This window comes from Schistocerca piceifrons, chromosome 10 (genome assembly GCF_021461385.2).
Source record: "Schistocerca piceifrons isolate TAMUIC-IGC-003096 chromosome 10, iqSchPice1.1, whole genome shotgun sequence".
Classification (NCBI taxonomy): domain Eukaryota; kingdom Metazoa; phylum Arthropoda; class Insecta; order Orthoptera; family Acrididae; genus Schistocerca; species Schistocerca piceifrons.
The window spans coordinates 128,213,209-128,225,987 of NC_060147.1; the positions used below are offsets into that span (position 1 = coordinate 128,213,209).

At 38.2% G+C, this 12,779-nt stretch overlaps 1 protein-coding gene across 3 annotated transcripts in view; it reads right to left on the reverse strand.

The window, feature by feature from the left end:
- LOC124718945 (coronin-2B-like) overlaps positions 1–12,779 on the reverse strand; it is a 126,443-nt gene that overhangs the window by 15,204 nt on the left and 98,460 nt on the right. For 2 of the 3 annotated variants that reach the window (XM_047244612.1, XM_047244611.1), the window contains exon 12: positions 3,271–3,444. In XM_047244612.1, coding sequence (XP_047100568.1) covers positions 3,271–3,444 — 174 coding nt within the window. The remainder of the gene's footprint in view (positions 1–3,270; positions 3,445–12,779) is intronic. The other variant, XM_047244613.1, reaches the window with a different exon arrangement.

Consider the following 12,779-nt stretch of genomic DNA (forward strand, 5'->3'; position numbering starts at 1 on the left):
GTCATAATACTTAATAACTTTATTGATTGTGTTTTCATCTACCAAATTAGATGCACTTTTCTTTTTTAATGCTGGTAAAATTCCCTGTGCTTTTACTAACTGCCTTGTTAACTTAAAAACATGTTCTCACACACTAAATTCATCACTAACTTTTGCTTTACAACAAGAATTCGGCATTAAACTGATGATCTTAATTTTATCCTCTTTGTTTGAAGTACTGCATTTAGTTTTTAGTTTTTCTATCAAATCATCATATTCTGTGGGTGAAGTCTTAGAACTTCCATCTGTTTTAGTACAAATTGTATTTTGAAATGAAATTTCCAAATTCTATTCGACTGTAGCTGCCACTTTCTCAGTTTCTGTATTCAAGGCATTTGGTCTTTTATCTTGACTTAATTTTCTAATTTTACTAGCAGGCAATATACCCAGGATTTCACAAGCTGTGTCTACTTTTTAATGGTTGCTGATAAGTCACAAAATTCTGTATCTGAGGTTTCACTATCCTCTCTCTTGTGAGTTATAAATATCTTAGAATAACATGTTGGACACAATGATTTTCCTGGTATGAGACTGACAAAAGGGCTTTTATTTTTAGAATAACAATCAAATGTTATTTCTCGTAGACCTTTTGTTATAGGTTTCTTATGTTTCTCAAAAGGGTCCATGCAAGACTGACCAAAAACGTGATGAAATTTTTTTTAAGTATTTCATTTCATGCTACTTGCATGTTGATTTGACCTCTGGGCCGATTTTTAAGTAAAACAACACTTTTTCTTCTCCACTGTAATCTTCGATTAAAGTAACGTATTTAAAATACACTCCATACTCACTTTTATGACATGCTTCATTAATAATAACACCAACAGAACACTGAGACACTATTTTTCAACTGCACACTTCAAGAACTTCTAACTAAATAAGTGTGAGTAGACAATTGTTGGTGTAAGGGGGAAGACAACACTCAGACTTGTATAGGCTTGCCGATGCAATTGTTAGCCTGCTGAAACAATTACCATAGCATCGTTTTGACAGATAATCATTAGCTAGTGTAATGTGGTGTGTTACATTATGCAATTGGTATACTTTATTTGATTGGCCTACCAGATATCGCAGATGTTAAAAAGCGTATTTTTGACTTGTGTTTGTAATTTTTTTCCAGTTGAATCTCAAAGTTGAAATTTATACTCAAGTTTGATATCATAAAGGTCTATTAACTGTGAAATTTTCAGATATTTATTTGGTCCCCCAACAAAGATATTGCATGCCACAAAATGGAAAAACTAAAAAATGCCATTTTTTAAAATAGTGTATTTTTTAAATTTAAAATGGTGTATTTTTTAAAGTGTAAGCTGCTCACCATTGATACTCTATAAAAAGTAACTATACTATACAGTGTAATAGCAGAAAAAAATATTAAAGCAGAGAAATTAATCTTTCTTTTGAAAACTAGTGTTCAAAAATTGAGTTTTTTAATTTGTGGCTGATACCTTTGAACTATTAAAAATACATTAAAGAATACATTCAGCTAAATGATAGTGATGTTAATTTGTAGCCCGTAGTGTGTTGAACTAAATGCATTTTATCTGAAAGGCTTAGGACAATCCACTACTGAATAATTGTAAAAAATGCAGATGCTGGCAAATACAAAAAAACGATGCGGCTTGGGACAAATATGGCCACCGTTTCAAAATAATAAACAATCATTTTTTTAAAAAAATATTTTTGTGACTACTAAACATTGGGGAATCCACCCAACAAATATAAAATTTTTCTGATATGGTCAAGCAACCAGTGCTGGACCACTTGGTATGGATTGACCCAAAACAATTTTCTTCACAGCTTCAACGTTATCATCTGTTGATGTGCTGGGGTGTCCAGAGCGAGGTTCATCAATGGCATCTGCTTGACACTGGAGGAGCTTGTACTACATGTAATTTTTTATTACTTACAGCAGGCTTGCCGTATGCCACTGTCAACATTTCAAGTGTTTTAGAGCACTTGATTCCATTTTTCCTCAAAAATTTGATGCAAATTCTTTGCTCCGTTTTTCATAATAATCGAACATCGCCGAGCATACTAAACTATGTCTAACCCTGTTATCTGTCAAAAACAAACTAAGTATGCTGTACACTTGAAATTGTGAACATATGTTCGAGATATTTGCACCAACATAACAAAAAAAAAAGCTCGATAATCGAATGTATGTTGCCTGCGCAATTTGAAAAGTCACCTTACTTTTCTGAACAGCCCTCGTACACTCCCAATTGATCTGTTTCCACAACACCTTTGAAGAGTTCAGTTTGATAGTGATGAAGCACTGCAAAGTGAGGTGAGGTTATGACTCCATCAACACAATCAAATAGTCTACAGTGGTCTCTCGTTGGGAGAAATGTGTTCATTTCCAGGGTGACCATTGAGAAATAAATATGTAGACATGAAGAGTAAAGCTGCATAATGTTAAGAAAGTTAGTTTGATTTAAAAAGCTTTAAGAGTTTTCACATAAATTCAGAAGCATTATGTTTCAGCATGCCCTTGTAACTAACTATTGGCAGAACAATTAGAAGGTGCAACAAATGTTTAATGCTATATGGGCGTATCACATAAATAATGAAGACATACTCAATTATACTGGTGACACAAAAAATCTATGGCACAACATGACTAAAAGATGAAATTAGCTGACAGACAGCACCCTGAAGCATCAAGGATTAGTAAATTTTGTGATGGAGGCAAGTGTGGAGCGGGGGAGGGGGGGTAAATTGCAGAAGAGACCAAGGGTTGATTTCACTAAGCAGGTTCAAGTTGATGTCAGGTGCAGTACTTATCCGGACATGAACTGGACAGAACAGAACAGAACAGAAGGCTGCATCACTAGTATTCAGACTGACGAAAACGGCAACAACAAGAACAACATGTACTATGTTACCCTACCACAATATTATTGCATTTGGCCTCCTATAGTCACCACTGGAACAAACAGTGACATTGCAGTAGAAAAGCACAGTACTGACTAAGGAAATTGCGTCATACTGTGAACGATTTCGAGACAGTTGTGCATGTACTATAAGATGTTCAACTTGCCCTTGTGAAATATCACGATAAAAACTCACGAAAAGCCGAATGAAGTGGTCTCACTCCCAGGTGCAATAATATTATGGTCGACTAAAACTACTCAAAATCCCATACTGATACGCCTCATCGTTAGCGAAATATTACGAATATCGCACTACAGGTAATTTCCAAACGATGAAAAGGTGCTGGGTACTAACCTGTCCAGATGCCCTGTTTGCAAACATCTGCTGCAGCTGCTGGAATTTTGTGGTTTGGTTGCTTTGCGTACTGACCTGTCCAGATGCTCTGTTTGCAAACATCTGTTGCAGCTGCTGGAATTTTGTGGTTTGGTTGCTTTCCGTCTTCTGGCTCTTCTCTGTAGGAGGGCTAACCTGTGATATAAAGCATGTAGTGTACATTCAGCATATGGAAGGCAAAACATTCTGAGTAATACATATAATTATGTTACATATACAACGTCAAAAATTAGAAAAAAGGTGAATGAGGAACATTATACAAACTATAGGTAAAAGAAAAATCCAGCAGAGGAGATATTGAGTTGCAGACAGGCACAACAAAAAGACTGTTATACATTTGAGCTGGCCACTGAGGCCAGAGACAATGGTTATGTATGTGCGTTAGTTTTGCTTGTGTGAAATTGTGTGTGTTTTCTGCTTTAGACGAAGGCCTTTTGGCTGAAGCTTAAACATACAGCAGTCTTTTTGTCATGCCTGTCTGCAACTCAACATGTCCACTATACAGTGAGCAGCAATCTATCCTTTCCTATGACAATGAATCAATCTATCCTTTTCGTAATACTGAAGTCAAAACTACACATTTCTTACATAAAATGTCCTCAAATTTGCAATATAATCCAAGCACTGTGTTGCCCTGTCATAATTTCCCTTCCCTTCTCATAAGCACTGTGTTCTATTAATTCTCCCTCCTCAAAGTACTACCATTGTAAATTGTGCATATTATAAAAAAATATAAAGAACAGTTATCAAAATTATATGTGGCAATGTGTTGTGCTCTGAAATCACATTTAAATTTTAGTTTGCATTCTCATATATCTTACCAAAATGATGTATTGTTTCCCTATCACCTGTCCCACTGTAAGGAATTTCTTCCTAGAGTAACAATTTTCTGAACAAGATCAACTGGAAACAGAGCATTTGCATGCTGGCAGGTGTTGAACTGCACTTGCACACAGCACCTAGAGACACTGAAGACTATTGGACACACCATCACTCCAATGAGAAGTATTGGCCAACACTTAATGAGATACTTTACCCACTTGCCACAAATGTTGGCACTTCTACACTGCAATGAATAACATGAAGTGTTACCCAAAAATTCTCAAAATTTGTTCGAGCCCTACTTACAAACGGTAGTACAACCAAACACCACTAAGAGCAGCGTAATATATGTTTCGTGCATCAGTATGCCTAGTGGTTTCAATCTTAGTGGGCACGTTTATTGTTGTCGAGCAGTTTCCCATTTTGACGTTTGCTCGTGTTTGCAATTTTACAATGACCAACCTGAGAGGACACAGTTGCTGTATCAAGTTATACATTAGTGCAAGCATTCATTAATGACGTGACCAGACACAAACATATGACTGGTTTACACATTTTAAAAATGGCTGGATATCTACTGATAATGTTGATGATTGATTGAGAAGACCATCTACCAGCACTACACCATAAAATCAGTACTCTTTGGAATGCGACTACGAAAGAGTGAAGGCAGACCATCCACGACATCTATAACATAGTGGGATTATCATATCACACGTCCGTGGATTTTGTCAGAAAAATTGAACACGAGAAGGATTGTTGCAAAGTTCGTACTACGACTGCTTAGTGATGATCAGAAAGCAAAACATGAATGTCTGCAGGGAAAATAAAGAACTCCAAATTGATTCAGATTTTCTTTCTAATGTCATTATAGGTGATGAATCGGCCCGAAGGTAGGGACCATTTCACCTCAACCAAAGAAAGCCTGTCAAGTTCAGAACACAAATCCTCATTGTTTTGTTTCTTTGATACTGATGGGATTATCCACATACATTGTGGTCAGATGAGTAATGGAGAACTCTTTCACAACATCCTAAAGTGGCCGAAGCGAGGATGCGAGAAGGAAACATCTGGGGTTGTACTTAGTGATAGATTTTGGGGACTTTTAGGTAGCATTTCTTATATGAGGGGTACGTAGTCATAATTATGACCTAGAAAAAATAAAGTTACTTAATTAATGTTTTGTTTGTTTGCTGATATATACGAGTGCCCTGGTAGATATTAAAGTCTTCGTGTCACAGTGCTGTAGCACACAACTAGAGGAAACAGACCAAAACGGCACAATCCACTGACAGTGAAGTATTGTGAGATAACTTGTTTTCTGCAATTGAAGGGGAACAATACGTTGATTTGGTGGAAATGTGTTACAACAATGCACCACCATGGGACATGGCAGTGATATGTCTGTCCACTGTCCACATTCTTTGTACCCCTCATCCACGATTTGGTAAATTAAAATTATTAAAGAAAAAACTGAGCAAGTACAAGCATATTTAACTGCATTGAGAATCTTATTAGAATAGTTTTGATGAAAACCACAAAATGATCTTAGATGTGGATCGTGAGATATTCAAGTTTCAATCCAGCTGATTGATCTTAATTCACAAGTGACCAAAGCGAGTGGGTTCTGCCTCTGTTGCAGAGGGGGGGGAGGCAGTGGTCGAGATAGCGGGAGTCATTGGAGTGCGAGTGACATCATGGGGCCTGGAAAGTTTTGAAGGCTGATGGATGGATACAAACTGTCCCCTCAGCTAAAATACTGCATAGTTTACAGCTCTTCCTTCCAAATGAGTGGTCAGGTCCGAGGTAACCTAGAAAGTCAGAGGCAAAGTAGGGTCTGAAAATGTTACGGACTTTAATAGTTAGGAGGAGATATCATTGTGTAAGGGTCTCACTCGTATCATCAGTGGAAGGCACTGTAATATAAAGAATATTAATAATTCTCAAAGGCAAGGTTGTAACTAAATTGTTGCCACTGCCAGGCAGTAGTGGAAGGACGTGCCACTGTTCAAGAAGAGTGCGGTGGGAGCATCGAGCGAGCAGACTTTTATTAAGACGTGGCTCTACAGTTGTGGCAAAATATGCTTTGTCTTTGTATGTATTAAATAAGTGATGTTTTGGGGAGCCAAGTTGCATACAAGTGAATTTGTTTGGTGAAGACCTTATGCCAGTCACAAAACCATTACTACAATGCATGTAGGTAAGTTGGCTGTCTTCCCTGTTCCATGTGTACAGTCTCAGTGTTATGAATATATCATCACTGATTAGCATCCAGTTGTGACAGGGAGAGAATTCCATTATTTTGCGTTAGTTGAGAAAGTGCCAGCATTTCCTAAACTACCCTGGCTGTGTGGTAGCAAGACCTGCGTGACAGGTACAGGTTTCTCAGCATACCAGAATTTGAGGAGAGTAGTATTGTACCTTCTGGCGCCAGTAACTTTTCTCGTGTGTCAGTAGTCTAGGACCGAGAGCTCAAAGTTATGTTTACTTTTCTGATCCAAGCAACTGGAACTTTGTGTTATTGCTGTAACAAATGTACGTCTACAATACTGGAGGACAGTGGGCCTCAGCAATATACTGAGCTTCAACTAGATTTGTCTGTGACATATTTGCAAGTGGAACAGCTTTCAGAGAGTATAATATTTGTAGCACATTCATTATCAAAATTTATATGCCAGTGTGCGACAAGCTGTAAACTGTCCTGTAGATAAGTAAGGTAAGTCTGACCGATATGGATATCATAGATGGACTTTAGAGATGCAGAACCGACAAGGTATGTCAGCTAAGCACTAGATCTACACATCCCTGTTACACTACGGCTTCCTGACACATGCAGTTTGCATGTGGTACATTGCAAGTTAGAGTATGAAGAGACTTGACGTCTCCCTGCACATATTCCTGCACCTTTTTTTCATTTATGATGACAAATGTTTTGGAACACACTTTGCAAACATTTTCTCAAACATCATCAGTACATTATGAACAATACAGTGGGCTGATCTGACACTGATGTTCATTGTTGTTGCAACAACATTCATGCCCATTTTCCCGTACCAACACAACTCTCGCAATGTTATTCTCTGTGGCTGCATAGACAGAGTATCCTGGGCACGGTGAATCTTCAACACTTGGCACATCCCGTTTGAAATTATCTGCCCATTCTTACACTTGTGTTCGATTCAACTTTCACCACAATGCACTGCCATCCTACAGTGTGTTTCAACTGGTTTCAACAAAGAAGCACAAGTTTTATCAACGTTTTGTATTTTTCATACAACTTTTCCAGTTCTTTATTGGATGGATCTTGTGTAAATAGGACTGTGTATTTATAGGTTATAAAATCCAATTGCAATTACGTACATGTACGAGCATACCAATAACAGATAAACAGTAGCTGTATTGGAAAACTGAGGAGGAAGTAGCTGTTCTCGAAGTAGAAGCTTTCTTACAAATTTACTCAAATTTAGATGCCTAGGTGTGAACAGCATTAAGCAGTGTAGTGATAGTTCATTGTTAATGCAACATATAGATCGAGTTTCTATAATGTCCTTGTCTCATGTTGATATACACCCAACTCATTCCACATCCCTGAAGGTTTTTCTTTTCGACAGTATCTACAGAACAATGAACGAATGACCAAATGAATTGGTGAATGGACGAATTAATGAGCGAATGAAGCATCTCAAAAAGCTGTCCAAAGGGACATTTTTGCTCCGCGACAGTACCGCAGTTCACTCTGCACAGGACACAGTTATACATGCTGCTTTTCCACACTATCAAATTCAGCCTCACAGCCTGTATTCTCCTGACAAGAGGCCCAGTGACTACATCTTTCCTCAGGTGAAGAAACGATTACATGGCAGCCATTCCCAGACTACAAGTTAATATTGTACTGGAAAATTTCCTGAACAGTTTAAATGCAGACTTTTGTAACTGAGGTCCCTGGCAAGTCATCAACCGTTGATAAAAATGTTTTGCTTTCAACGGTGGACATCTAGAGAAGGACGAACTCCATCATGGATTCTGTGGTCACAGTTTGATGTTTCTGAAGTAATAATTAAGGCTTTATAATAACCCCCTACATCTGTCGTAACATCGTTTTAACATGATAAACAAATATTTCAAATAATATGATTTTTTGGACTAGCTTTCCTATGTAGGGTTGATATTTTTAACTTGACAAAGGAACAGTGATGACTGCTCATTTAATTTCCCGTATTTTCTACCTTTGTACAACATACAGCTAATTTCATTTTGAAATAAATATTGAATGAAATCAGTTTGATTTTTACTTTGCAGTTTTTTTCTGAAGAATTAAGCACACGATTTTTACTTCGAAGAATTAAGCATATATCAGTTACAGCGTTTGAATGGAATGTACATCAAACCTCTACACACCACACCGGAAAATCCTTTGTGGAATACAAACAGTGGAATTCATAAAGACTCTTAATAAAGCAGTTTTTGTGCACATAACCAAGAACTTAAATGCAGTACCATAGCTGTGCTCACAAATTTCTGTTGTTGTTTAGAACACACGCACACATTGCCAGTAACGAGACTTTAATCACAACGGATGGACAGGGATTTGAATTTTGCACCTCCCAAGGAAGAAACAACAGTCTCTGCCACAGAACCACTTCCCTCCAGTTTTCTTTTCTTCTATCTTTACAAAGTGCTCTGTGTACAACTTAAGTGCAGTTGAAGATATCTACAAGACCTTAGATTGACTAAATTATAAAATTAGAGACATTGTAAGGGGAAAACAACAGGAAGAAAATGAATAAATGGCATACCAATTACAATAAAACTGTTAAGAGTAATATTGAGGTGCATCCAGGAAGTACTCACTCTACTCTACAGAAGGCAGCTGAGAAGAATGTCTGTGAGGGGTGAGAGAGTAAACAATCCTATCCACCTCACCCCCCCCCCCCCCCCCCCCCCGTGACCCTTTTCCTTTGTGCCCTGTAAGTGACCACAAACTGTGTCATTGGATGCCCCAAAAACGATGGCTTACTAATAGACGTGATTGTCAGCCTTATGAGTCTATTTCCTGTGTACAGCCCCAATACTGAATAAGAAACCTCAAGTGAAATGTGAATGCAGACATGACATCCACCCTAAAAACAAGAAACAGATGTGAAAATTATACCACTGGCAATGTTTAGACTAAATAAAACAAAATATGAATCAGAAATACAGCAGTTGCTGATACCATGTACAAAAATAGAAAATATGACCAACAATATTCCAGAAGTATCAGTGCACTGGATACGTGAGATACTTTAACATCTTTATATCACTCACATCTTTTCGAGCTGGTCACAGTTACAATTTTCACGTAAGCGTCCGTGAAAATGTAGCATGCTATAGCCTATGTCACCTCATTCCCCAATCATAGCAAAAAAGTTCCTATAGCACACATTCTTCTCAGCTGTGAATATTACAAACATTTACAATGTGGCATAATTCTTATACAAATACGTACCGCTCTCTTCTACAGAGAAAAGTTGATGCACAGAAATTATAAAAAAAATAAATTAGTCAAAGAAGAAATAGATATACATACAAACACATGCTTAAGAATGAAGGCAAGAGTGAAAAAAACACGATGAAAAGTTAAAATAGTAGTTAAAGAGTCAATCTTTCTTTTTTTATCATAAACTGGCAAAAAAAATTGCACACAAGTACACCCTCCACAACCCACACATGCACATCACAGTACATTACATATATCTAAAACCCTCAAGTACTTGTAAGAGGGGTTGTGGAGACAATACTCTGAAATTTAATTCATGTCTGGACACATACCATTTCCACACTACAGCCATTTGGAAATGTCTTTACTAGGTACCTATGCAAAAAGGTAGCCACGATGGGGGTTGGTTATGTCAGATATGCCAATGTCATCGTTCTCCACAATGTCTGACTCCATTGTGTACCCTTTTCACCACAATTACGGAAAGGTTTTGAGAAAGGGTACCTTCACTGTCAGCAGGCATAACTGCGGTGCTCCAAGGAGATGCTGCACACCCATATCGGATGAGGCCATACTGCATCACATCGAAGAGAACCCACTGACGAATACATGAGCAATTTCTTTGGATATTAATGGGTGGAATAGTAAAAACAAGTGATGTACTGGGTCAGGCCCAATAAAATACTGGCTGTAGCATGGAAACAGCACGTTTCCAGACATGGGTCAAATATGATGTCTAGGGATCACAAGCTTGTAAAATGTTAATGTGGTTATCTTTAAAAACTACATAGACATCTGCATGACTTACAGTATTAATTTCTCTTTTTCTTTTTTGTTTATAATAATGACCTGAAGATCATAGGTGATGGTACAATCTGGTAACAGGATCAAACTGCAGAATATAGTTCTCTGCGACATAACTTAAAAACTGTGAGATCGCACAAAGATGATCCAGTACTGCAGGAGAGTGTCCAGAGTTTGGAAGGTATGGGGAGCAGAATGTGGTCAGGTTGCACTGTTAGCTGATCCATGAAGAGTATAGGGTAAAAATGTATGTTATTTGCAAATTTGTTAAGTAACTAACACTGATAATCACTGTTGCTAACTTCCGGAGAAAAATTGGGTAGTCTCTCTCTCTCTCTCTCTCTCTCTCTGTCTCTCTCTCTCTCTCTCTCTACCCAATATTGGACATAGATTTCTGTTAAATTTGTGTGGGAAGGGGTATCACAGAGAGCTGATAACAATGGAGGCCTCATTCATACTGGCGGGTACTGTTCACACAGTTACAGTCTAGTTACTGAAATGTTATTTTGCCCAAAACTAGACAGAAGAATAAAAGGCAGGAACAATTTTGTATGAATGTGCCTCTACATAAGAGCCAAACAACACTGAATAACTGACAAATTGTGTGTTTTGTAACTCTTTTTACTGCTGGGGTGCAACCTATTTAACTTTTTAGTACATAATTTTTATTTCTTTATTACAAAATGTTTTCTAAATCTAAATAAACAGAACTAAACAACAATTCAAACATCGATTCTGCAATAATCAAACAGTCATTGCAGTAGAGTTATCAAAATTTATTTTATTAGATTACTGTGTGTGTGTGTGTGTGTGTGTGTGTGTGTGTGTGTGTGTGTGTGTGTGTGTCAGAGAGAGAGAGAGAGAGAGAGAGAGAGAGAGAGAGAGAGAGAGAGTGTACAAAAAGTTTTTCCAGGACTAGATGAACATAAAATAAAGGAAAGTTAAGACAGTGATTTTAAGGCTTATGGTGTTCCGTATAGTTTCCCCTCACTTGAGTACAAGGCACAGAACATTCATATAAACATGTGATACTGTCAGAAAAGTTCTTCAGGATTTTGTTCAACTAGTGTTTGCATTTGAACCAGATCACGGTAGTCACATACAGCATGTGATCAAAAGTATCTGGACACCCCCAAAAAACACACATTTTTCATATCAGGTGCATTATGCTGCCACCTACTGCCAGGCACTCCATATCAGCAACCTCAGTAGTCATTAGATGTAGTGACAGAGCAGAATGGGGCACTCCGCGGAATTCATGCACTTCGAATGTCGCCAGGTGATTGGGTGTCACTTGTCTGTAAGCGAGATTTCCACAATCCTAAACAGCCCTAGGTCCACTGTTTCCAATGTGATAGTGAAGTGGAAACATGAAGGGACACGTACAGCACAAAAGTGTACAGGCCGACCACATCTGTTGACTGACAGACTGCCAACAGTTGAAGAGGGTCGTAATGTGTACATCTATCCAGACCATCACACAGGAATTCCAAACTGCATCAGGATCCACTGCAAGTACTACGACAGGCGGGAGGAGAGAAAACTTGGATTTCATGGTCAAGTGGTTGCTCATAAGCCACACATCATGCTGCATACTGAATTCCAGTATTATCGATGGAGGGAGCTATGAACTTTTAAGTCATTTTCACCCAGGTGTCCAGATACTTTTGATAGCATGGTGTACATGTTGTCATCTTATTTGGGATTCACGGTGAGTGGGACAAACTTTACACACTTGTCTCTTCTTCAAACCACACTGGAGAATATCACTAATACTCAATTTACTCATGTTGCTCTGTTGCCATCTGTGACGCAACACTGACACCCTATGGCCGCACATCCTTGTCTGCTTGCAACTGGCTGGTCCAAAGCATGTCTGTTGTTTATAGTTGTTACTTCAAGCTGCCACTATAGTTACTTCACTGACATCACTTACATTCCAGGAATAAAATCAGTCTTTGAACTTTTTGGACTGATGGAGTATACCCGCAATGCGTGACACTAAGAATAAAGATCCAACAGCATGTATGCAGCTGCAACAACACCCCACCCCTCCACCCCTTATTAAAGCTGTCCAGAACACAGCGAAATGTCTCATGTACAGGATTGCACAATTACATACCAAGAAAAATAAAAAAGAACTGACTCCAACTACAAAAGCTGCGCTTGCATAAATAGCAGAATACAGCACAAAGAGCAGCAGCAAAACTTAATGCATATCAATGTAGCTGGCTAACTCAATAATAAATCTGAGGTACTGGGGGGGGGGGGGGAGGGGGGATATTCATATCAGGTGGGTGACAGGGCATGGAGAATGAGCAGGAATCAGAAAATTGAGATCCAAACACAAAGGAAATAAATAGGA